The sequence below is a fragment of the Narcine bancroftii genome, chromosome 9, assembly GCF_036971445.1.
Source record: "Narcine bancroftii isolate sNarBan1 chromosome 9, sNarBan1.hap1, whole genome shotgun sequence".
Taxonomy (NCBI): Eukaryota; Metazoa; Chordata; class Chondrichthyes; order Torpediniformes; family Narcinidae; genus Narcine; species Narcine bancroftii.
This window is the reverse complement of record NC_091477.1, coordinates 71,514,149-71,541,663: the sequence shown is the minus strand read 5'-3', so window position 1 is coordinate 71,541,663 and position 27,515 is coordinate 71,514,149. Positions and strand designations below refer to the sequence as shown.

The following is a 27,515-nucleotide window of genomic DNA, read 5'->3' as shown; positions in this document are numbered from 1 at the left end:
GTCGATAAGTTGAAGGAGATAGTCATTGACTCAACACCAGGGTCTACTTTAATAGTGGAAAGAATGCACTATCAAAACTATTACAGAAGAAGCTATAAAAAGCAGTGAATGCAGCTCAGAAAGTAAGGCAAATGTGGTGAAACATTTATGTGTATATGTGACTGTCAACATGTAGCTGGCACATCCCCCCCACTGGTGACTCGCTTCCCTGTAACTCCTCCCCTTGTGACCCTGGAATAAAGGTCAACTTCTCTGTCTTCAGCCGAGAACTTGAAATCGGGCCAGCGATAAGTCTAAAGTGTAATAAAGCTGATATATCATTCCTCGCTCTGTGGCTTTGGAGTCATTGATAGAGGATATCAGCAAACTCTCTTCTCTTCCATGAACCATCTACATTTCCCTCCTGTAGCCTAGGAAAGGTAGCCAACCATCACACCATCTCCTCCTTCCTCCCATAAGGGAGAAGTTTTAGAGTATGAAACCATGCTCAAACAGGCTTAAAGACAGATTTTTCCTGCAATCATTGGGCTCCTGATTAAACTGTGTACTCTAGCAGCTTTTGTGTTGCTCTGTAAATTGTGCTGTTTTTGCAGATGCATGTTTTTGCAGATGTCTGTAACATGATCAATAAGCTTTAATTTTAAACAATGCAGCAGGTTGGGGAGGGTCCATTTCTTTCCATGGATGCTGCCTGGCCCACTGAGTCCCTCCAGAGATAAAGGATTTCTTGCCTTGGATAGACACAATGTTTTACTTGCTGGCTGATCTTGAGTTGTGCTATGGAATAGCTATTGCTGCCTCTGATAATGACTAGCCATTCTTTTAATGACAGGTATTGCCCATAACCTTCAAATTATTTGCAAATTCTTAATATTAATTTGAATTGCTTTTAGACCCATTAGATGTTCAGTTAATGAGAATTATTTATTTCATATGTTGAGGGAAGTGCTAAGTTTGTGCTGAGTTGGATAGGCTTAGGGCATTGATATGGGCACTGTCATGAAAATCTTTGGAGCTACCAACAAAGGAGTCATGAGATTTGTTATATTGCAATCTTCTCCAGAATTGTCTGTACGTGGATTTAAGAACTTAATTGTACTGGTTTAACAGAAAACGTCAGTGTAATATGATAAGGCACTATTTGTTGTGGCATTTTATCCCAAAGTGATTTGTTTTTACACACGTGAGAGAGTGAGGAAGGAAACAATGGAGGAATATACAAAACAAATCTTCAAGTATATTGATTGAGGCTCCATATGTTTGTAACTCTCCATTGCCTGAGTCTTGCCTGTAGTATTCCACCTTTCTGTACATTTGGGAACATTTTTTTTGAGATAGAAATTCATCTTGACAGTGAGCTGAGAAAAAAATCACATCAAATTTGTAGAGACTTTATGCAAACCCTTAAAAGAATACGCATATACGTGACATCACCATCAGCAGCCAGCTCTACTTAGGCCTCAGTCAGGACACGACTGTGACAAATTCTCCTTTGTCAACTATGAGATTGTAGTAAAAGCCCCCACCACCCAGTAGATGGAGTGAATTATTAATTATAAAGAATGGTGAAGAGTTTATCAACAGCAAGACCAATTTAAATTCTTTTGGCATGAAGAGAGTGAAGGCTATTTCCACTTATCTCAGTGGTGCATAAAATAATGGATTAAATTTATCCTTGAGATGAACTTTACAAAATATGTACAGTAAAACCCCTCTTATTGGGCACTTGTGGGGATTGGTAGATGCTGAATAAGTGTATTTTTATTGTGTGATTCGAAAATGAAGTGCTAGGGAGCGCTTATTTTAAACTCCTGTATATATATATATATATATATATATATATATGTATTTATTTTCAGCAATTTTTTGCCAGTTGCTTGAGGCTGCTGGTTGCTTTAATTCCAATTAACAGGAATTTTACTGTATTTTGCAGTTGTTGCAATAACAATGATTTTTTTTATATGGCAAGTAGAAGATGATTGCTTATTAATGTAATTACTGTGCTCTTTATACACATTGGCTTTTATTGGTGGGAAATAAAAAAATTGGACTGCTTATCTCCATTTAGAATCTACAATTTTATTAACGTATTATGATATGCTATGAGTGTCATATATGGAATAATGTATAGTTTCATTCTTACTGCAGTCACACAGGTATGTTTTTTTAAAAAAAAATAAAACTTCATAGAAATTCTCAATTTTGCTATTAGGAATTGCTTCTTTGTATTTTTTTCTTTGTATATTTTTTTTCCAAATTCTTTCTTCATGATATTTTGTTGGTGGACTGAGATTGGCTATTGGTTGTCTGGCTCTGTGAACTGAGGAGCTTTAATTGCTCTCCCCAGAAATGGACTGATCTGAGCATTTCACACATTTTATGATGTTTGTTTGGGTATATCTGCAGTATTTTGATTTGTGTGTGCTGACTTTCCTCTATGGACCAGGCAAACGATTGCATAGCTTTTGCGAAAAGTGCTAAAGATGGAGTCAAGGCTGATGGGCTTCTTGAATGGCAGATGCAGAGCAATGTCTCCATCTGATAGTTTGGGAAATGGCAAGAGTTCAAGGGCAGCTCTATTTGGACTTAAGATGAAACTGAACGATTCATTTGACCTCAGCAAGACATTTCCACGAATGGCAAAACCTGTCCTCCAGAAGATAGCTCCAGGGAACTACTGGAACTTGGAGTCTTTTACAGGTAGGTTTTGCATGAATATCTTTTTGATTAGAAGCACACAGCTTTATCTCCTATTTCAATTAATTAAAAAAAAATTAAATCCTGTAATTGTATCAATAAACATACAGTAGGAAAAATCTGTACAATATTTTAATATGGTAATATACTGGGTTGTTTCAGTGATAATCTGGGAAGATCTGTGTTATGTTCTTGATGTGCATCCTGACCTTCAGGATATACCTTAATGCTTGGACTGCCAGGAGGCTAATATGGGAGATCCTTTCACTCATGTCCTCGAAGGACATGACAAAAGTTCCCTGTTGGCCAATAGTGGTTCTAGGTTGTACAGATTGACAAACTAATGTCTTGTTGGCTGAGGAAAAAGTTGTACCTTTTGGCTAAAAAATCCATTACATTTAATGGGAACTGGGGAGAAAAGTGAAGAGAAAAATTACTGATTTTTTTTTGCATTATCTTGTCTGTTGTTCCAACAGGTGACTCTTTGAACTCCTACAGTTATTCTTCTGTGGCCTCTCAAAATTTTCTCTTGCAAGATCTTAGTGGTTCCTTCTCTGATGCATCAAGCAACATTTGGAATCTTTTAGTAGGTGACAACAATTCAACTCTCCCCACTGCAGTTCGGAACCCTCACAAAGCCATCCTTACAATAGATGGCCCGACTACAGAGGTATTAGATTAATTCTTGATTGTTCAGCCTTTGCTGTATGATTATTTTGATATACTGATGACTTATTTTCTTGCAATAACATTTTCAAATTATAAATAATCCAAGTTGTGAACTTGCAGCTAACCCATCTTAATGAGTCTTAAATTGGATTTGCAACATATAGCTATTTTTGATATACTTAATATTCACACATCCAACAGATTTCATTGTTGAGTAGATTAAGCTTGATATGTTTGTTGGAAAATGGAACATCAATGACAATTTCTTGAAACACTAAAAGTTTAAATGCTATTTAACATTGCTTTAATTATTTACATATTCCCCATAAACACTCACTACATTTGTCCTGTTTTTAAAATATGTATTAGAAAAGTTATTTTCTATAACTTTTATTGACCTTGCAGAATAATTCTGAGGATAAAAGCAGACTATCTGATTATCCATTCCTCGCGATGCTATGATATTCCTGGGAAGATATTGATAATTTTACTTTTTAAGTACAGTATAATAGAACTTATAACTTTAATGCTGTTTGTTATTCTTTATACTATAACAGATATTGGTAGCAAATGATATGGCTTGTAAGCTGCTTTGTTATAGTAGCAAGGAGCTGATTGGCCAGAAGTTATCTTTACTTGTATCAAATTCCAACAATCTTCTGGAAGAGGCATTGTATGAAGAACATCCAGAAGTTAATGGACAAGTTGTGACTGTCTCCGGAAAAGTGGTATGATAAATGTTCTTTAGATATGTCCACTTACAACATTGGCCCAATTCCATACTTTAAATTTATATCACTGTTCATAATGTTGTTACAAACTATTTTAGAAGAATGGTTGTTTAATCAGAACTTTGGATCACCAAGGGCTGCATTTTGTGAACAGGAGAATGAATTTGTGTTGTGTCTTTACATCCAGCATAAGCAAAGCCCTGGCTTTGGAATGCAACAAAATGATGAGGCCCAAACATGCTGTTGGATTTTTTTGAAACTGAGCAATAAACTTGATGAGTCTTTCAAATAATGAGCTTTGTCACTGAATGTTGAGATAACAGGAATGAATTCTTTATTGCATTGAACAGGTCCTGAATTTTAATTGCACTGAAACAGTTTATATTAAAAAAAAATCTTGTTCAGGCTAATTTGGGAGGGTTGGAGATTTGTTATGGGGAAGAAAAATGTCAATTTGAGCATGTTGAGATCTTATTAACTGTGGTTTGGAATGGAATTGACAAACTTATTGCTTGTTAATGTGAGGAGAATCTGTAACAGGGAGATTTAAAAAAAAAAAAAGATCAACCAATAAATTACACCAAGTTAGAATCAGTGAGAGTTGTTCTTTTCTCATTATGACTTGTATTCATAATTGCAGATTGATGTTATTGGCAAGGGTGGAGTGGAGATACCAGTGTCAGTCTGGATGAAGCGCATGACTGGTGAAGAGAGGCAATGTTGTGTTGTGGTGATGGAACCTGTGGAGAGACTTGCTGCCTCTGTCACATTTTCAGATACTGTAAGTTTCCTTTTTGTAACAGGACATAGAATGCTTCTGGATAGTTTATTAATAGTTTGTATTGATAGTCTACTATTAATGCAGTAAAATACCCTGAGATAAATTTTCAAAAGCATTATTTTTCCGATTTCACTTGGCTTTCTAAGTATAGCAGATACACTTGAAATCAATGGTTAATTAGAAGAACACCCCATATTGAGTAGCTTTCAACCCAAAGATGTGAGTGCTGACTTTTCTAATTTCAGGTAACCTGATCACCCTGTTTTCCTTTTCCTCTCCCACTGATCTATACAGGTTGTTTCTCCCTTCATTTACCTTCTCAATTTCTCCCCCCCCACACCCAACAAAGCTCCATTTTCCAATTGTTTCATCTTATCTGGTTCCACCTATCACCTCCCAGCTCCTGTTCCAGACCATCTCCAAACTTCTATTTACTGGCCATCTTTCTTCTTTGTACAGCGTGTCGAAATAACCAAAGACTTGTTGATCCAAACCAAGGTTTTTATTAACTAAAAGACTGGAGCATATCACAAGTAGGTTGACCAGTCCAGAATGACCTGGTCTGGCTAGGAGCAATCCTTTAAGACCTGCCAGTAGGTGTTGCTACACTCTCAGCCAATCACAGTCATCCTACACTACCATTTGTATATATACACATTGGTGATAGAATCTGTACTATCACATCCTTCTAGACCCACATCCTTTATTCAGTCCTTATGCAGGGTCTTGACCTAGAATATTGACAAACCCTTTTTGCCTCCACTGATGCTGCTGAGTTTTTTTCAGCAGTTTCTTTGTTTTCTCCAAATTCCTGCATCTGTAATTTCCTTTCTGGATAGATTTTATAGTATGTAATTAAATTAGAGGCAGAGAGAAATGCTGGAGGAACTCAAGTCGGTCTCGCAGCATGTGTAGGAGATAAAGATATTAATGACATTTTGAGTCTGAGCCCTCCTTCAAGGTATAGTGAAACCCATGGTATCCAGCGCCTTTGGGGATTGGTAGATGCTAGATAAGTGTATTTTCTGGTTGCTTGAGATGTATGCTAATAAAGCCTAAATAATATACCTGCATTAAGAATAAAATGTTTAATTTAAAAAAAAACAAAAATGCTAAACTCTACTTCCACTGAACAAACTTGCATGAATATTTAAACCTTAAAGTATTTTATTTTCAGTCATATTCTTTGAAAACATTTAATTGTCGTGGCATCTGCAGGTTTCTTCCCCTCCACTGAGCCACCTGAAAAATGAATAATAACATTATACACAATTAACCCCCTCCCACCCCCCAAATTTACAGATAAAGCCGAGGCAACTCTTTCTAAGCAGGGATAAGGAGACACTTTAAGAGAGTCACCCCAATGGCAAGCGGCATCATCCAGCTCTTCATTCTGGGCAACACCGTTACTTTTCCGCACAACTTCAAACAGCTGCTACAAGCAAAACACAACCAAGGCACCCCACTGGTTGAATATTTACTCCCATCTTCACCAAAGATTTGTGTTACTTAGAGAATGTTTACAATTTTAAACTTGTGTATTTTTACCTATTATTTTATTCATATTTATTTCAATTTCTAAAATTTTTTTTTTTTTTTTTGCTGTTTGCTTGATACTACTGGTAGCTTGAATTTCACACACCAGGACTTTTTACTGTGTAAGTAAAAAGCATGCAGGCATCTGAATTAAAGACTGGGAGGGGGAAGAGTACAGACCAACAGACAAAATGTGTTAAATGGATGTGATGAGGAAAAATAAGAATTGATTTTGATTCTGTGAAATGAGGCTGGGACAGACAACTGGAGGAAAGGAGACAGGGATAAAAGTGGTGGATTTTATTTGAAACCGGAAAAGTCGATGTTGATGCCTTCTGGTTGGAGAGTGCCCAGACTGAAGATGAGGTTTTGTTCTTCCAATTTGTGGGTCTCAGTCTGGCAATGCATGAACCCATGGACAGACATATCAGCAAAGAAATGGGTTTGGGAATTGAAATAGGTAACCATTGGGAGATCCACACTATTAAGGCAGATAGACTCGAGGGCCTCAACAAAGTCATCTCCCAGTCTACGCCCAACCCCTTTGATGAAGAGGAGACCACAACAGAAGAACCAGATGCAGTAGATCACCCCTGCAGATTCACAAGTGAAGTGTTCCTTCACTTGGAAGGACTGTTTGGGTCCTGAATGGTGGTGAGGGAGGAAGTGTGAGCGCAAGTGGAACAACTCCTGCGGTTGCAGGGATAGCTACCAAGGGTATGTTTTATAGAGAGGGAGTGGACGAGAGAGTCACTGAGGGAACAGTCCCCAAGGAGAGGGAAGTGTGTGTCTGGTGGTGGGATCATGTAGGAGATAACAGAAATTGCAGAGGAGGGAGGATATGTTGGACTTTAGGCTGGTGGGGTGGTAGGTGAGGACAAGGGGAATCCTGTCCTTGTTGCGCATGGGGGCAGAGGGAGCCATGACACCTGTGTGGGTAATGGTTGATATGTGGGTGAGAACCACTTTGTTTGAAAGAGGAGAATATCTCTGATCTGGCATGGAAGATCTTGTCCTGGGAGCAAATGCGACGAACATGGAGGAATTGAGAGAAAAGAATGGAATCCTTTCATGGGATAGGGTATGAAGTGATGTAGTTGAGGTAGCTGTCAGAGTTGGTGAATGTTTTGAAGATGTCTGTTTAGAGTTTGTCTCCCAAGATGGAGTTAGAGAGATCGAGAAAAAGGAGAATGTTGCTAGAGATGGACCAAGTGAATTTGAGGTCCGGGAGGAAGTTGGCAGCAAGATGGATAAAGTCGATGAGCCCATTGTGAGTGTATGAGGCAGCCTCTCCCAGTCTTTAATTCAAATGCTAGCTTGCTTTTTGCTTGAACCTTGAAGTGCTCAGACCCAAAACATCTTTACCCCTTCTGGACATCTCCTATGAATTCTGCAAGACCAGCTGAGATTCTCCAGCATTTTGTTGCAGTCAGAGCATCTGCATGTTTCACAGTTAAATGAGAGACATGAGTACTGACTATGCCAGTTGGAGATTTCAATTACCCCAATATTAATGGGGATTGTTTCAGTGTGAAAGGCATAGAGGGGATGAAATTTATATTTAAAAAAAAAAAAAAAAATCAATCCTAGAGAGACTTTAAATCAGTAAATAGATAGTTCCTGTGGAATATAGCCAGACAGTGGGAGAGATTTTGGGGATAGTGTCCATATCTGCTCTATAGTTTCATGGTAGGTATGAAAAGAATGATCTAAGATGAGGCCCTGCATTTGGGAGGGTGAATGCAGATATCAATATTTCAAGCTGAGAAATAGCAAAAATAAACAAAAAAAATTATACCCCTCCCACCCCATCAGCCAGCTCTCTTAGGGAGAGCTTAAAAAAAGTAAAGACATAATATATCAAAGTTCATCTAAATGCAAATATTCCAAATACGGTAACCACTTATTAACAAAAAAAGAATAATTATCATGCAAATTGTAAGTAATTTTTTCCATAACAATACAAGCTTTCAATTCATTATGCCATCGCATTATATTAATCACTGTGTTATCTTTCCATGTACTTGCTACACATTTACAAACTGCAGACGGTACTAAATGTACAAATTCAATCTGAAATTTATCCAGCCCTAATCCCTTTAAAGCAGTGGTTCCCAACCTTTTACTTTCCACTCACATACCACTTTAAGTCTTCCCTATTCCATAAGTGTTCTGTGATTAGTAAGGGATTGCTTAAGGTGGTAGTGGGTGGAAAGAAAAAGTTTGAAAAGCACTGTTTTAATCATTCCAAATTGATTTGTTATGTGCACTGTTTTAGAACTCCAAAGGAAATGGGCCAATGACAATTTTTCTCAAGCAAAATATTTCAGTAATAATTGGGTCAATGCATTTTTCAAGGTGATTTTCAATCTTCCCTTCCTACTCACCACCTTAAGCAATCACTTACTAATCACAGAACACTTATGGCATAGGGAATACTTAAAGTGGTATGTGAGTGGGAAGTAAAAGGTTGGGAACCACTGCTTTAAAGGAAACATGTAACCCATTAAAAAAAATAGATGGATCTAATGGTAACTTAACATTATAAATTTTCCAAAATTAACCTAATTTCTTCCCAAAATGGTTGTACATGAACACAAGACCAAACAGCATGTTAAAAAAAAAAAAGTACCAGTGCATACACCACATCTAAATCAAGAATCTGGGTTACTGAAATCATATTTTTTCAATTTCTCTGGAGTTAAGTATAACTAATGTTTAAAAAAAAAAAAAAATTATAATTAACCATTCCATACCGTACATTTGTCAATTTAGTTGCACTGTTGTAGCATGTATCTGCCCAATAATCTTCAGGAAAAAAAAAGCTAAATAATTTTCCCACTTAAGCTTAGACTTCTCCCATTCCGGTTTATCCATATTGTCTTGTAACACTTGATACATAATAGAAATATATCCTTTTTTTGGTATAGAAGAAATCAAAGATTCAAATTCTGTCAATACAGGTAAAGTCATCTCTCTACCATACATATCTTTCAGCAGAGCTCGAAGTTGATAATAAACAAAGAATTTTCAGCAATATCAAAACGTTCCCTCAATTGATTAAAAGAAAGAAACTGTCCTTCTACAAAACAATCCTGCAATGTCTTTATACCCTTAAAATCCCAACTCTTTAAATTCTTATTAAATATTGAAAAATGAATAAGCTGATTATTATATAATGGGGTTAAAATTGACAATTTACCTTTTGATCTGAAAATCTTGTTTCTTTTAGTCCACACCTTTAATAAATGCTTTAATATCGGCATATTATATTCCCGCAACAAATTTATATTCCATCGATATATAAATTGATGCACCTCAATTTCAGAAATGGAAGCCATCTCAACTTTCGCCCAACTTGGGGGTTGGTCCAAATCCATCAATCTACTAATAAATTTCAACTGGCCTGCTTCATAATAATTTTGAAAATGAGGTAATTGAAGCCCACCTAACGCATACTTCCAAATAAGTTTATGTAATGCTACCCGCGATAATTTACCTTTCCATAAAAATTCTCTCATGGCTTTATTTAAATCCTGAAAAAATCCCTTTAAAAGGTGTTGACGGAAATAAATATTGAATTCAAGGGAAAATATTCATCTTAATACAATTAACTCGACCAATTAAAGTTAGCGGGAGATTTTTCCATTTAATTAAATCTGCTTTAATCTTTTTTAGTAAAGGAACATAATTTAACTTGTATAAAGATTGATGATCAGCGTTGACAATTATTCTTAAATATTTAATTTTATCAGACCATTTCAATTTTATAATATCTTTATTTTCTGAATAATCTCCTTCTCCAACTGGCAAAATTTCACTCTCTTATCCCAATTAACCTTGTATCCAGATAATGTTCCATATTGCAATAATCATTCCTGCAGATGCGACAATGATCGTTCCGGGTCTGTCAAATATATCAAAACGTCACCTGCAAATAAATTAATCTTATATTCGATATCCATAACTCTCATCCCTCTTATCTGTTCATTCTGTCTTATTATTTGAGCTAATGGTTCAATAGCCAATGTAAACAAGGCTGGTGACAATGGACACCCTTGTCGAGTCGAACGCGTCAATTTGAATGGTAATGAAACTTGACCATTTGTCACCACCCTGGTAATCAGGTTTGTATATAAAGTTTTAACCCAACCAATTAAAAAAAAAAGGGCCAAATTTAAGCTTCTCCAACACCTTAAATAAAAATTCCCATTCAACCTTATCAAAGGCTTTTTCCGCATCAAGCGCAACCACCATTGACCACCATGGTTGGACTGCTGTCAATATGCATTGACCAAAGTAATCAATCGAAGAATATTATCTGATGCATTTTATATTCTTAATAAAACCTGTTTGGTCAATATGTATCAATTTAGGTAAATACTTAGCAAATCGATTTGCTAACACTTTTGCTATAATTTTATAGTCTACGTTCAGTAGAGAAATAGGTCTATATGAAGACACGCAATGGAATTACAGTAATTAAAGCACTGGAGCAAGATTCCGGTAACTCGTGCTCTTCAGTTACTTGTTGTAATACATCCTCAAACACAGAGGATAAATCTTCATAAAAAATTTTTGTAAAATTCCACAGAAAATACGTCGAACCCCAGTGACTTTCCATTTGGCATCTCCTGTATAGCTTCCTTAATCTCAAATTCTGTAAATGGAGCTTCCAATTCCACAACATTTTCCTCCTTTAATGCTGGTAATGTTAATTTAGATAAGATTCAATAACACCACTATCCTGTTTTCACCTCAGAAGTATATAATTTTTGATAAAATGAATAAAACTGGTCATTAATTTCCTGAGGTTTATAGGTAACTATTGATTTCTTTTTAACAGCATTAATAATCCGTGAAACCTGTTCTGTCTTTAACTGCCATGCAAGTACCTGATGTGCTCTCTCATCCAACTTGTAATAACGCTGCTTAGATCAATTAATTAAACCCTCAAATTGTTAAGTTTGCAATGTGTTGTAACGTAGTTTCAAATTAGTCAAAGCTACTTTCTTATCCTCTTGTCACATCTTTCTGAAATTCCTTCTCCAATTCAGCAATTTGCTTCTCCAATTCTAAACTCTCTGCCATATACTGTTTCTTAACTTCAGTAGTTTTACTAATAATCTGCCCTCTTAAATAAGCTTTTGTGCATCCCATAAGACAAAACGACTATCTACAGAATTATCACAGTCAAGAACAAAGTGATCTGTTTTTTAATTAAGATAACAAACTTGTTTTTTCAACAAGATTATATTAAATCTCCATCTATAAGATGAATGTACCACTTCTGAACTTGCACAAGAAAAAAAAAGAATGGTCCGATATAACCCTATTTTTACATTTCGCCTGTAATACTCTTCCTTGTAAATGTGCTGATACTAAAAAAAATTATTCTAGAAAATGAATCATGTTGAGACGAATAAAAGGAAAAATCCTTCTCCGTAGGATTGACCCTTCTCCAAATATCCACCAAATTTAAATCTTTCATCAAGGCCCCAATTTGTATCGCCATCTTTGATTTCTTTATACTTTTTGAAGATCTATCTAATAAAGGATCCAAAACACAATTGAAATCTCCCCCAACTAAAATATTTTAATTAGTCTGATTTAACAATAAAAAAACCACCAGAAATAAAATGCTCATCATCTACGTTAGGTGCATAAACATTAAGCAAAGTCCAAGATTCAGCAAAAATTTTACAATTCACCCTTAAAACCCTCCCAGCATTTCCTTCCATAGATTGTAATTCAAAAGACAAATTCTTATGAATTAAAATCACTACACCTCTTGCCTTGGAATTAAATGAAGAAAAAAAACACACGCCCAACCCAATTTCTCTTCATTTTGAGATGTTCTTTTTCAGTCAAATGTCTTTCTTGCAAAAAAGCAATATCAATTTTCATTTTCTTAATATAAGCCAAAACTCATTTTTGTTTAATTTGGTTATTTAACCCCTGAACATTAAAAGATGCAAATTTCAGATTTGACATCCCTACGAATTAACAATATAATCACTCACTACAAATCACTCCCCTTGTATCTTAAATTCACTATCCCTCCTCTAAATATTAAAAAAAATTTAAAAAAATTCTGAAACTAAAGTTTTTATTAACCAAAAAAACTACCCAAAGGTAGTAACGCCCTAAAATAACTGGCTGTGGTGAACCCCACGAGTGGCAGATGACTATCAAAGATTTCAGTGCCATCAAACCCCCCCCCGACCCTGCCAGAAATACATTATTCACATCAATATAATCAATATATTCAACCCATTGACTCCAGTCCCAATGATTGTTCCGGGTCTTCAATGTCAATAAGACTTTTGAGTTAACACTTCTTTCCATTCTTCCCATTTTTTCCATTTCCATTTGTCTTCCTTTTAGGCTACAGTGGTGAAAATCGACCATTTCCTCACATCTCTGGTAGTGAATTAGCAAAGATTAATACATCATGGTCATTTTCAAAAAATTGAGATTGAAAATTACCATAAAAGATTTTTAACACTACTGGATAACGAAAAGCAAATTTGTAACACTTCTTTAGCCGAATTGAATTCCGGACGTCGCCTAATAATCTCCTGACTCAGATTTGTGTATTTAAAAAAAAAACCCACGAAAACAAACCTCTGTTATTTTGAATCATCATTGGAGATTGACTTTGTCGAGCCTTCTGCGCCGCCGACCGTAGTTTCATTTCTCTATCCTGAGATTTCAAACAGCGAAGTAAAACCGCTCTTGGCGGCTGTCCCGTAAGCGGTTTCTTCCGCAGCACTCTATGTGCCCGATCCAACGCTAGGCCTTCCGAAAAAACTCCTTGCCCAACATCTTGGGAATCCATTTCTTAAAAAATTTTATTGGATCAGAACCTTCAATATCTTCACATTATTTCTCTGACTTTGATTTTCCAGTTAATTAATTTTTTAAAATAATTCCTTTTTCTGAATTCCCCAATCCACAAAAGAATCTTCCACTTTCTCCATTTTTTCCTTATTATGTTCAACCTGATTTTTACATTCAAAAAAGCAGTTTCAATTTTAAAAAATTTTTCTTGCACTGTATCCACTGATTTGATACATTTATTAACATCACTCTTAACTGCAGTCATATCTTCAGACATAGCATTCATTTTAGTTGTCACTTACAAAAATCCTTGAGTCATTTGTTTAAACATATTATTCATTTGATAAGCAATCCCTTCCAAAACAGCGCACATAGACTCCATTCCAGATTCCAGTGCCTCTTTTTGAGGCCTACCTTCTCTAGTTTCCACTTCCAGTTGCTCCTGCGTGCTGCCCAGTAAAGGTAAGTCTTCTTCCTCTTCAGATGTCGATGGTCCCTTCCCGGTGCGGCTGCGGGTCTGAACACCCGACCACGGCTCCCTCCACAGCCCACACCCGATCCAGCAACTCCCGAACCCTAGAGGCGCCGCGCATACCAGTTAAGGCCAGGGACTGCGCAAGTGCGGCTTCCAACGCCATTCTGCGCATCCCCGGCCTACCTGATGGCAGCATGGGCTCCTTTCCCAGCCGAGTCACCCACGCACCCGTGATGCGGTTCAGAACCAATCGTTGAGTTGGCTCATCGTTGAGCCAGCACCATCTTGCGATGGCAGGATTGGCGCGGCATCATACTCAGCCGGGCAGGGGTCCTTTGTGCTTTAGGAACTCCTGAAATCGACTCCGTGGCTTCAGTTAAGTAGGTAGCCCTCAATTCTTCAGCAATTTTAAAAGGAAGTTTCTTTTGCAATTGAGTTTGTTTTTTTTTACATTCTTTGGCTTGGCTTCGCGGATGAAGATTTATGGAGGGGGTAAAAGTCCACGTCAGCTGCAGGCTCGTTTGTGGCTGACCAGTCCGATGCGGGACAGGCAGACACGGTTGCAGCGGCTGCAGGGGAAAATTGGTTGGTTGGGGTTGGGAGTTGGGTTTTTCCTCCTTTGCCTTTTGTCAGTGAGGTGGGCTCTGCGGTCTTCTTCAAAGGAGGTTGCTGCCCGCCAAATTGTGAGGCGCCAAGATGCACGGTTTGAGGCGATATCAGCCCACTGGCGGTGGTCAATGTGGCAGGGACCAAGAGATTTCTTTAGGCAGTCCTTGTACCTTTTCTTTGGTGCACCTCTGTCACGGTGGCCAGTGGAGAGCTCGCCATATAACACGATCTTGGGAAGGCGATGGTCCTCCATTCTGGAGACGTGACCCACCCAGCGCAGCTGGATCTTCAGCAGCGTGGACTCGATGCTGTCGACCTCTGCCATCTCGAGTACTTCGACGTTAGGGATGAAAGCGCTCCAATGGATGTTGAGGATGGAGCGGAGACAACGCTGGTGGAAGCGTTCTAGGAGCTGTTGGTGATGCTGGTAGAGGACCCATGATTCGGAGCCGAACAGGAGTGTGGGTATGACAATGGCTCTGTATACGCTTATCTTTGTGAGGTTTTTCAGTTGGTTGTTTTTCCAGACTCTTTTGTGTAGTCTTCCAAAGGCGCTATTTGCCTTGGCGAGTCTGTTGTCTATCTCATTGTCGATCCTTGCATCTGATGAAATGGTGCAGCCGAGATAGGTAAACTGGTTGACCGTTTTGAGTTTTGTGTGCCCGATGGAGATGTGGGGGGGCTGGTAGTCAAGGTGGGGAGCTGGCTGATGGAGGACCTCAGTTTTCTTCAGGCTGACTTCCAGGCCAAACATTTTGGCAGTTTCCGCAAAGCAGGACGTCAAGCGCTGAAGAGCTGGCTCTGAATGGGCAACTAAAGCGGCATCGTCTGCAAAGAGTAGTTCACGGACAAGTTTCTCTTGTGTCTTGGTGTGAGCTTGCAGGCGCCTCAGATTGAAGAGACTGCCATCCGTGCGGTTCCGAATGTAAACAGTGTCTTCATTGTTGGGGTCTTTCATGGCTTGGTTCAGCATCATGCTGAAGAAGATTGAAAAGAGGGTTGGTGCGAGAACACAGCCTTGCTTCACGCCATTGTTAATGGAGAAGGGTTCAGAGAGCTCATTGCTGTATCTGACCCGACCTTGTTGGTTTTTGTGCAGTTGGATAATCATGTTGAGGAACTTTGGGGGACATCCGATGCGCTCTAGTATTTGCCAAAGCCCTTTCCTGCTCACGGTGTCGAAGGCTTTGGTGAGGTCAACAAAGGTGATGTAGAGTCCTTTGTTTTGTTCTCTGCACTTTTCTTGGAGCTGTCTGAGGGCAAAGACCATGTCAGTAGTTCCTCTGTTTGCGCGAAAGCCGCACTGTGATTCTGGGAGAATATTCTCGGCAACACTAGGTATTATTCTATTTAGTAGAATCCTAGCGAAGATTTTGCCTGCAATGGAGAGCAGCGTGATGCCCCTGTAGTTTGAGCAGTCTGATTTCTCACCTTTGTTTTTGTATAGGGTGATAATGGTGGCATCACGAAGATCCTGAGACAGTTTTCCTTGGTCCCAACAAAGCTTGAAAAACTCATGCAGTTTGGCATGCAGAGTTTTGCCGCCAGCCTTCCAGACCTCTGGGGGGGATTCCATCCATACCTGCTGCTTTGCCACTTTTCAGTTGTTCGATTGCCTTATATGTCTCATCCAGGGTGGGAACCTCATCCAGCTCTAGCCTTAGGGGCTGTTGAGGGAGCTGGAGCAGGGCGGAATCTTGGACTGAGCGGTTGGCACTGAAAAGAGATTGGAAGTGTTCTGACCATCGGTTGAGAATGGAGATCTTGTCGCTGAGGAGGACTTTGCCGTCTGAGCTGCGCAGCGGGCTTTGGACTTGGGGTGAGGGGCCGTACACAGCCTTTAGAGCCTCGTAGAAACCCCTGAAGTCGCCAATTTCCGCGCTGAGCTGAGCCATTGTAACCCACTAATGTTCCAAAAAATAAAAAATACAATCTTTAATCACTTTTATAAATTTTAAAAACGGGTACTTAAAAAAACTAGCTAAGGGTGAGATCGCACATCTGTCCTCTACGCCATCTTGCCACACCCCCCTGAGGTTGGTGTACATTGAAGAATTTCATTCAAAAGTCAAATGAGGAGAGTTTAGAGCAAATGTCGTCCAACAAAGGTGAAACCTGGGTGTCCAGGGATATTGAAGACTCAATAAAGGAATGAAAAGAAGCATTGAAAGGGAGAGAGAACTCAAAACAAAGTCATTGAGGAGCATTAACACTATAGGGGTGGGGGCATAAAGAAAATAGATGGACGTGGGGGGGATTAAAAAATTGCACGAGCAGACACAATTAAGACAAATCCCAAGGCATGAGGGAGTTTGTGTCTTATGCAAGCACCTTTGGAGGACTAAAACGGGCACTTGGTCAAGGACAATGAGCCTGGCAGAGTGGTGCAAAAGAAAAGAAAAGGAAAAGGAGAAATGCAGTAGTTATTGGGGACTCCATGGTCAGGGGTACAGACAGGAGGTTCTGTGAGCCAGAAAAGTAGACCCGCATGGTGTGCTGCCTCCCTGGTGCAAGGGTACGAGATAATCACAAATCGGGTCCAAAATATTCTGAGAGGAGAGGGAGAGCAGCCTGATGTCTTGGTACATGTGGGTACAAACGACATTGACAAGAAAAGGGAGGAAGTAATGAAAAGGGATTACAGTGAGCTGGGACGAAAGCTGAAAGACAGGAACGCTAGGGTGGTGATCTCGGGATTACTACCTGTTCCAAATGCAAGTGATGAAAAGAATGTAAGGATAAGGAAAATGAACATGTGGCTGAGGTGCTGGTGTACAAGGCAAGGATTTGGCTTTTTGGATCTCTTTTGGGGAAGGCATGATCTTTACAAGAGGGACGGGTTGCACCTAAATCCAAAAGGTGTCAACATTTTGGCAAGAATGTTTGGTACAGCAGTGGGGCAAGGTTTAAACTAATTTGGCAGGGGTATGGGAACCAGAGTGATAGGGAAAAGGGTAGGGAAGATAAAGTAATGGCCAGGAAAAGTAAAATAGGAAAAGTAATGTTGGGAGGAGAAAGTAAAAAATCAGATGGTGCAGTGAGTTTTCAGGTTAATGATAGTGTTAAGAAAATTACAAAGAAAAATAGTGGGCAGAAAATCAAAAGAAAAGGTTACAGAAGTCACTAGATATTAAAAGGACAAAGAGCATAAGGGCACTTTATCTGAATGCCCGCAGTATTAGAAATAAGGTTAGTGAACTTGAGGCGCAAATCGGTACCCATGCCTATGATTTGGTAGCCATCATGGAAACATGGCTACAAGGTGACCCTAAATGGGAATTAAACTTTCAAGGGTATCAGGTGGTGCAAAGAGATAGACAGGATGGTAAGGGAGGTGGAGTTGTACTCTTAATCAAAGATGAGCTCCAGGCAGTAGTGAGGAATGATATAAGATCTTAAGAGCATAATGTTGAGTCCATTTGGGTAGAGATAAAGAATAACAAAGGGAAAAAATTATTGGTGGGTGTTATCTATCGCCCACCATATAACAATCGTTTAGTGGCACAGGAAATAAATAGAGAGGTAAGTGAGGCATGTAATAATGATACGGCAGTCGTCATGGGGGACTTTAACTTCCACGTAGATTGGGAAAATCAAATTGGTCATGGGAGTCTGGAAGAGGACTTCATAGAATGCATCCGCGATAGCTTTCTTGAGCAGCATGTTAAGGAACCCACAACAGAAAATGCTCTCCTGGATCTAGTGTTGTGCAATGAGATAGGTAGAGTAAATGATGTAATAGTCAGAGACCATCTGGGAAATAGCGATCATAGTATGATTGAATTTCTCATTCAGATGGAAGGGGAAATAGTTAGATCTAAAACTAATATATTATGCTTAAACAGGGGTGATTACCATAGGATGAGGGACGAATTGGGCAGAGTGGACTGGGAGCACAGGCTAATTGATGAAACAGTTGAGGAACAGTGGAAGATTTTCAAAGAAATATTTTGTAATGCTCAACAAAAATATATTCCAGTCAGGAAAAAGGGCAGCAAGGGAGGGAAAAATCAACCGTGGTTAACAAAGGAAATAAAAGAGAGTATAAAATTGAAGGCGCAGGTATACAAAGCTGCAAAGAGCAGTGGGAAACTGGAAGATTGGGAAAACTTTAAGAGACAACAAGGGATTTCAAAGCGGGTAATAAGAAATGGGAAAAAGGATTATGAAAGTAATTTGGCACAAAATATAAAAACAGAAAGCAAAGAATTTTATAAATATACAAAACGGAAGAGGGTGGCCAGAGTTAACATAGGACTCTTGGAGGAAAAATGAGGAGATGGCCGAGGCATTAAACAAATATTTTGTGTCAGTCTTCACGGTGGAAGACATGTCCAGCTGCCCAAGTGCAGAGTTAAGGATGCGAATGTTGGGGAGGGCCTTGATAAAATAGTTGTTACAAAGGAAATAGTGTTGGAGAAACTAATGGGACTAAAGCCAGACAAATCACCTGGTCCTGATGATATGCATCCAAGGGTTCTGAAGGAATTGGCAGAAGTTATAGTTGATGCATATACCAAAATTCCTTGGATTCTGGGCAGGTCCCAGCAGACTGGAAGACAGCAAATGTCATGCCACTTTTTAAGAAGGGATGTAGGCAGAAGACTGGAAATTATCGGCCAATTAGCTTGACGTCTGTGGTTAGAAAAATGTTTGAAGCCGTCATTAAAAATGAAATAGTGAAAGGTTTGGAACGTAAGGGTTCAATCAGGCAGATGCAGCATGGTTTTAGAAAGGGAATATCTTGTTTGACAAACTTGTTAGGATTCTTTGAGGATATAATGGGTGCGGTGGATAGAGGGGAACAGGTTGATGTTATATATTTGGATTTCCAGAAAGCGTTTGATAAGGTGCTGCACAAGAGACTTGTCAGTAAGTTACAGGAAAGTGGAGTCTGGGGAAGTATATTGGCCTGGATTGAAAATTGGTTGTCTGACAGGAGGCAGAGAGTCGGGGTAAATGGGAGTTTTTCAGGTTGGCAGAGAGTGGTAAGTGGGGTGCCTCAGGGGTCAGTGTTAGGCCCACAACTGTTCATCATTTACATTGATGACTTGGAGGAGGGGACAAAATGTGGTGTTGCCAAGTTTGCGGATGACACCAAATTGAGTGGAAGAGCAAATTGTAATGAGGATGTGGAGAGTCTGCAGAGGGATATAGTTAAGCTGGATGAGTGGGCAAAGGTCTGGCAGATGGAGTACAATGTTAGTAAGTGTGAGGTTATCCACTTTGGCAAGAAAAATAAAAGAGCTGAATATTATTTAAAGGGTAAAAAACTACAGCATGCTGTTGTGCAGAGGGACTTGGGAGTGCTTGTGCATGAATCGCAAAAAGTTAGGTTGCAGGTGCAGCAGGTTATTAAGAAAGCAAATGGAATGTTGGCCTTCATCGCTAGAGGAATTGGATTCAGGAGTAGGGAGGTAATGTTGCAACTGTATAAGGTACTGGTGAGACCGCACCTGGAGTACTCTGTCCAGTTCTGGTCTCCATATTTGAGGAAGGATATACTGGCTTTGGAGATGGTCCAGAGGAGGTTTACTAGATTGATCCCTGGGATGAAGGGGTTGACTTATGATGAAAGATTAAATCGTCTAGGATTGTATTCGCTCGAGTTCAGAAGAATGAGAGGAAATCTTATAGAAACATATAGGATTATGAAGGGTATGGATAGGATAGATGTAGGAAGGTTTTTTGAGCTGGCCGGAGAAACTAAAACGAGAGGACACAGTCTCAAGATTTGGGGGAGTAGATTTAGGACAGAGATGAGGAAAAATAGTTTTTCCCAGAGAGTAGTGAATGTTTGGAATTCTCTAACCAGGGAAGTGGTTGAGGCTGCCTCATTAAACATATTTAAAATTTGGTTAGATAAATTTTTACACGATAGAGGAATTGGGGGATATGGGGAGAAGGCAGGTAGGTGGAGTTAGGTCATAAATTAGATCAGCCATGATCGTATTGAATGGTGGAGCAGGCTCGATGGGCCATTTTTGGCCTACTCCTGTTCCTACTTCCTATGTTCCTAAAACAGTAGGGCATGTGTAATGAATGGCTGGTCCTTTGGGTACTGAGGAACCTTGGTGTTCATCCATAAGGATCCTTGAAGTTGAAGTGCAGATAAGTGGTAAGGCACATGCGATACTTGCCTCCATTTTCCAGGCTATGGAATATATGAATGGGAAGTTTCTGGTATGACCTTCTCCAGTCTGCAGCCCTTTGAGATATCTATGATTGTCCATTTCTGACTTTTTACATGCTTGATTTTAATGTTACGAAATCTCCAACCTTTGAGAACATTATTGATTTTAAAAAGATGATTCAGGAGATCAGTTTAAGAAAATGAAAATGGAAAGCTTTAGGAATGAAATGCCAAGGCCCATGACCATAACAATTACAGGTGTAACTGCCATTGGTGGAGTGACTAAAGAATTGGAGAGCACAGATGTTTGTGATAATGACATGGTAAATGTTTCTCTCCGAGCCAGCAATCTTATTGATTCAATTTTTCTTCCTAATCCCTTGTATCCTTGCAGCTTGCTCTCACTAGCCCATCAATTAAATTTTTAATTTGGACAGATAGCTCGCTAACAGGCCAATTTGGGCCTATGAGTCCATGCTGCCCAATTTACACCCCATTTGAAGGGTAGGAGGAAACCAGAGCCCCCGGAGAAAACCCATTGTAGACAAGGGGAGAATGTACAAACTCCTTCCAGGCAGTGTGGATTTTAACCCAGGTCCAGTTTCGATCACTGGTGGTGTAAAGACGTTGTGCTAACTATTCTGCCAAGTGCACTGCCCTTAATGATTCTTTTTATCATTAACCTACCATTTATAGCAATCTTGGCTTGTGTTGGGTCTGTTTTTTCCCTTGTGCTTTTGGAATGTGAGGAGAAGCTGGAGCACTCAGTGGAAACCAATGCACTGGGTGTAGAGAATGTACAAATAGTATTTGAGGTTCGGATCAAGCCTTGTCTGGAACTTTGAAGCAGCAATGTGTACTGATGCCTTGATGCCTTGATGTCTTGGGGTTTGCAGGCTGGAGGAGGATCCTGATGGGAAAAATTAGTTGTGGGTTCACTGGAAAATGTATCACTACATAATCTTTCAAAAAGAAAGCAGATTAAGAGTGTTGGAGTATGAATAGGAAAAGCACCCAGTAGTTCATATCTAACAGTCCATTGCAAGTTTCATTGCATATTTCTCATTTACTGTTTGGCAAGATATTCAAAACAGTGGCTGCACAAAATAATTGAGAAAATGTAGGAGAAGCATCAAGCATCAGCTTGAAATGTTAAACCATTTTTCTTTTCTGATTCACTTAATATTTCCACATTCGCTGCCTTTTATTTCCAGCATCTGTAATACAGTAAAATCCCTATTATCTGGCACCAACAATGATTGCAGATGCTGGAAATGAGAATTTTCTGGTTGACTGAGATTCATTCATCTAATGCCTAATTAATCCACCTGAATTAAGAATATACCATTTAAAATACAAAAGTCGGTGCAAAAATATAAAGTAATTTAGGGGAAAAAAATCAGTATTATAGTTTATAATTATGTAATTTACTTTAATCAAGTAATTCCCGTAAACATACAAAATTTAAATTCGAACCCTGGTCGCTGTCGCTAACTGTGCCACCATTATAATTAACCCCTTCCCCAAGTTTACAGATAAAGCCTTACTAATATATTTAATATCAATAAAAATGAAGACTCTTACTCCACAGGATAGGGAGACACTTTCGGAGAGTCATCTGAGTGGCAAGCTGCATCGGCTGGCTCTTCACCTGATGCTCCAGTCAGGTCCTTGGTGTCACCCATCTCACCTTCATGCAAATGTCCCAGTCAGGCCACGGCACACTTTCCTCACACTGACAACCTGACTCACCTCCATGCAAATATACCAGTCAGGCCCTCTGTGCACCTTCTTTGCGGTAACAACGCAATTCACTTCCACACGTGTGTTGCGGTCAGGCCCTCAACGCATCATCCTCGTGCTGTCAATGTCCTGAGAATGTGATTGGGGTTTATACATTTTAGTTTCTTCTTTGCATTTTTTTTCCATTAATTTTGTAAACTACTAGTGTTGTAATTATTTATCTGTAATTTGTAATAATTTGGTTATTTTTTCAGCCATTTGTCCACATCCTATTCAATAAAATAGATTATGTACTATTCTGATATCTTGTTGGTTTGGCATCTGATTCACCAAGCACCCATTTCCATATTCTGCAGGGACTCCGGTTCCTGTGCACCCTTGAAACTTGCAGGGTTCACTACAAAATTTATCATGGTTCTGTGTAACTACCAAAAAAAAACAAGTTAAAGGGGTATCTGTGGTATTCAGATAAGTGCAAAATGTGTAGGCCTGGCACACTAAAATTCTCAGTGTGTTGGATTATTGGTGTTTTACTATGTTGTTGTTTATGAATGCTCATATGCAACATATTGTATTTATTTTGGGATTATTTAATAGTAAAATTTTTGTTCCTTTCTTTAGGGCAAAATTTTATCATGTGATATGCCATTTGCTTACCTCCATGGTTATACAGCAGAAGAGGAGATTGTTGGCTTTTCAATAACTGATGTAATTCCTTCAATAAAGATACCCTCGGCTTGTAAAAAGATACCAAAGGTTTGAAACTATTCCATATAACCATTTATGGGGCGGAAACAGGCCATGTTGGCCTTTCGAGTCCGCACCAGTTCACCGATTTTGTGTGCCCTCTTCAGGCATTGGTCCCGGTAGATCTTCATTCAATAACGATGGGCGAATTCAATGCAGGTGGAATCAGATAATTGCAAAACTATGAGCAAACAGATTGGCTGTCTGTGTACCAAAAATAGTAAAACTTGATGAAACTGGATTTATTAAGAAAAGACAAATTGATTTAGGGTTTCTGCCAAGGCACAATCTGAGGGATCAGTTTCCACTTGGAATGGAACATCCTCGTTAATGGACGAGAGTGCAGCTTTGGCAATATCAGCTTTAATTCTCTTGAAAGCTCATGTGGTGAAATATGTTTGTTCAGACTGAAGTATAATGTAAGAAATCCTTCTGCAATGTAATTATAATGGTGTGCTATTCTCCTACATTTTTTGCCTTGAATGTGATATTTTGAAGCTCTGGGTGTAGAAAGATTTGCCCCGACTGCTCAAGTAACTGGTAATTTCCCATCTGACATTTTCTTTTCCAACTGTATAACTATCAAAAAACTATTTATTTTTTCTGTTCATTCACTTATTTTGATCGTCTATTTCCCTTCTGCTTCTTTGGATCATAATCTGCCATCTAAGACTTTTTGAACAAAAAAAAATATTTTGGCCTGCAATTTTTCAAGAATGGTTATCTTTAGATTTTATTTTTGTGGTTACTTTAAAAAATATTGAAGATGTAAGCATTTTTGAAGGCAAGTTCAAGAGATGCTGCAGAAGGTGGTTTTAGGCTGGACTATCACTGAAGATTCATTTAAAGAGACTTTCAGGGCAATTCTGATGCATTTAAAGAAAAATTGTAAAGGTGTAAGTTAATATCTGTGAATTTCAGAGGGTCAAATCTTGAGTTTCTCTCCTAACTTGAGGGCCACAGATTAAACAACCTTTGGGAGAAAATATGATGGCATCTCTGATAATGGACCTCAAATAAATATTTAATTTCTGTCTAAGATTTTAAATTCTACAGTGGAACCCTGATTTAATGCAAACCCAGATATAACGTGATCAGTCAGTGGAGCCCCTTTTTCCTCTTTCCAGAATTAAAATTGTTTTCAGATCAAAATGGAACGCACCATTAAAAGACAAAAATCTTTTTCAGTGAAAGATGAGCTCCGAGCACTTGATGCGATCAAGAATAAAAATCAAGCCCAGGTTGCATGCGGCACTTCGTGGCTGAAAATCTCAGGATGATAAGTTATGCACGTTGCTTTGGAAAGCTGAGGAAGAAGACAGCCAAAGATGTCGGCCTCGATGACACCCTGTACAAGTGGTTTGTTCAAGTGCACTCAGAAGGCCTTCCAATTTCAGGGCCTATTCTCAAAGCTCAAGCTGAAAAGTTTGACCAACTGATCAATGGAGAAATGTCACAGTTCAAAGCTATCAATGGATGGCTAGACTGGTTTAAATGGGATTTCTCAAGTGTTAGTGTCTGGAGAAATTCACTCAGCTGTCAGTACCACTGCCAGCGAATATCCAGCAGAACTAATAATTCTCTTAGAAGGTGGCTATGTTGAACCACATGTGTACAACTGTGACGAAACAGGCCTCTGCTACAAGATGACCCCAGACTGTACACTGTCTAGTAAAGATGACGCCCATTGACGTGAGGGGTGCAAACAATGCCAATCTTGGGTGAAATTGTTGTTTTGTGTTAATAAGACTGGAAAACAAGTTAAAACCACTCATGATTGGCAAATTTTGCTCACCCCTGCTGTTTCCATCCATGTCAGTGTGAAGCCGTTAATGTTCGAGTACACGCACAGCAGCAATGCTTGGATGAGCAGTGTCATCTTTGAGGATTCGTTTTACATAATTTTTGTTCCTGCTGTCTGCACTCATTTCTGTAAGCAAAAATTTGAACCTAAAGCTCTTCTTTTGCTTGACAACTGTCCTGCCCACCAGCCAGCTGCCAATCTATTTAGCTGTGAAAGAAAGATTCAAGTTTCTTGCCTCCCAAAGAACACTACAGCTCAGATCCTGGCCCTAGATCAGGAGATCATCTCAGTGTTCAAGCAGAATTACAGGTGTGGGTTAATTCGTAGAATTGAAAACTAATCAACAACACTGAGACTATCTGAAAAGCATGAACATTAAAGAAATTTGCCACTTGGGAGAGGAAGGGCTGGATAGCAGTCAGCTCCTTGTGTGTGGGGAAAAATGCTGGGAGAAGGATCAGGGTCTAGCCTTTTTCATCATGAAAATCCACCTAGGAAGATGAAAACCATAAACAAGAATTCTGCAACTTCACAGATGAAGAAGTGGGTGAGGTGCAGAGGCTGTTCCGATCCACAGGAGGATGCCAATGAGGAGTTTCACCTCTACCCCCGAAAGTGTCTGAACCCTTTGAGTACCTTGAGGCTAGCCTACACTGGCTGGAGATCCATGATGAGGATCACAAAATTCCTCAAGCTCAGAAGCATTTTGGATTTCACTTGCCACCAGTGACGTGCTGCCTTCAGGCATCAAACACTCTTGCTTTTTTAAGAACTAAAATGATGATTGTAAGAAATAAAAAAGATTATTGCAATACAGGTATTCTACATGCATTCTTTATTTTTATGAAAACACTTTTTTGTGACCCCAATTTAGCACGAGCCCACTTTTTTTTGCAATTTTTTTTTAACCTGAGCCATCACATAATAACGGGGTTCCACTGTATTAGCAATTTAATTAAACCACGGGAAATGCATGTGGGGTTCTGATGAGTATAACTACCACTGTGATTAAGTAGATGTCAGGAAATCATCTAGTAAAGTGTTATTCTATTTAATTTTTTTTAGATGAATATTATGGTTAGGTATAAATAGGCCTGATGAAGTTTTAAAGTTTCTACTGTTGTATTTGCATAGACAGACAATTTTAAAATCTCTTGTCGTTTTAAATCTTACAATTATAAATCAGATTGAACTATTGAACTGTGGTGGGGGGTGGGGGAATGTCCAAAGATATCTAAAGGTGACAGCATTGGCAGGTAGATTGGTGAAGAAGGACTGTACAATGTTTGTCATTATTTGCTAGGGAATAGAGGATAAGAACAGAAAGGTCTTGGTGCAACTTTATAAAGCAGTGGTTAGACTACAACCAGAATATTGTGGGGAGTTTTGATGGCCACAATGTAAGAAAACAGTTATACTAGAGAAAGTGCAGAAGAGATTCATCAGGATGTTGCCTGGGATGAATGTTTCAGTAACAAGTAGACGAGATTGACTGGGTTTTGTTTTCCCAGGAACGTATGAAGCTAAGAGCAAATCTGATAAAGTTATGTAAAATTTATGACCAACATGCGTAGGATAGAGTAGGAAAAATCTGTGTGGGCACCTGAATCACCAGGGCACAGAAAGCTAAAGTGCTGGTAAATCAGATCTGTATATTCAGTGCTCTATGACATTATAAATAGTAGCAAAAAGCTATAAAATCTAGTGAACTGTGTCTTGCTACCTATAATTATGGGAGAGATGAGATTGCATCTGGAGTACTCTGCACAGTTTTGATGTCCTTATTTAAGTAGTGATGGATATGCTTGCCATGAGGTGATGGACAAATCCATGAGTTTATTCTCACCAACCAAGTTTGAGAGCATGGGCCTAAAATCTCCTGTTTGGATGACGAGAATGATCATACCTGTATTAAGATTCTGAAGGGTACTGACAGGACAAATGCTGGGAGACTGTTTTTCCAAATGAGGATACAGGGATGATTGGCCACAAGATTCAGATGGGGAACTTTGTGGTCAACTCTGATTGTTATTAACATTATTTGTTTGTGAGGTCATCAATTTAGACACCAGAAGGAATGTTCTGTTACAATTGAATAAAATCTTATTGGTACTTACAAAGGAACAGTAATGGAAATTTCACCAGACAGTGGTAAATTCAAAATAATAACAATAAATAACATAACATTTCTTACTTGTCTCTAAACTTAACTCTATCTTAAACCCCACTATGCTCAAATGTAGTTGTATGTTTTAAAATTCAAACCATTACAGTTTAAGCTTGATTCTGGAAAAAGTCAATTTTAAAGTCCAGTTTCAAATATCTTGTTGAACTTGAGGATCTTTTAAAATCCTAGATCAGAAGTAATTATGAAGCATTTTTAAACATTATACCTTAAGATCTCTTTAAACCCGCATCTCTTGATGAGTTGTCTTTCAGAGAGATATTTCTTCTTACGAGTGATTTTTACAAACTCTGTCTTGTCTAAAAGTTAAGGATCCTGATTATGAAGTTTGAAATCAGTGGAAAACAAAAGTGACCATTCCTTTGGACATGAGACTGACCCTCTTCTTAAAAGAGCCATTGGAGTGGCTATTTTCTTTTAAAATACCACTGGGTGTTCCTTCTGTTAATAATAAGAACACCAATCTTTTTCAAAGGATTTTGAAACTTCTCTTGACAGAGAAAGCAATCCTGCATTCACAGGACGTATGGTTTCTTCCAACTGGTTTCAAAATGTCTCTCTC

The 27,515-nt window shown here is 38.9% G+C and overlaps 1 protein-coding gene and 1 long non-coding RNA gene across 7 annotated transcripts in view; one reads left to right on the top strand and one right to left on the bottom strand.

Annotated features, from left to right (window-relative positions):
• pask (PAS domain containing serine/threonine kinase) overlaps nt 1-27,515 on the top strand; it is a 90,651-nt gene that overhangs the window by 3,144 nt on the left and 59,992 nt on the right. For all 4 annotated transcript variants that reach the window (XM_069896410.1, XM_069896411.1, XM_069896409.1 and 1 more), the window contains exons 2-6: nt 2,447-2,700; nt 3,174-3,367; nt 3,924-4,094; nt 4,738-4,878; nt 22,839-22,973. In XM_069896410.1, coding sequence (XP_069752511.1) covers nt 2,484-2,700; nt 3,174-3,367; nt 3,924-4,094; nt 4,738-4,878; nt 22,839-22,973 — 858 coding nt within the window. In that variant the 5' untranslated portion in view covers nt 2,447-2,483. The remainder of the gene's footprint in view (nt 1-2,446; nt 2,701-3,173; nt 3,368-3,923; nt 4,095-4,737; nt 4,879-22,838; nt 22,974-27,515) is intronic.
• On the bottom strand, nt 1,212-26,761 carry LOC138742269 (uncharacterized). Of its 3 annotated transcripts, XR_011344026.1 has the most exons (4): nt 26,675-26,761; nt 22,059-22,346; nt 10,254-10,345; nt 6,028-6,120 (listed from the first exon to the last, which is right to left on the bottom strand). It is a non-coding gene; the product is annotated as an uncharacterized lncRNA (long non-coding RNA). The 3 variants fall into 3 exon arrangements; XR_011344027.1 differs by lacking the exons at nt 6,028-6,120; nt 10,254-10,345 and adding an exon at nt 1,212-1,358; XR_011344025.1 differs by lacking the exon at nt 10,254-10,345.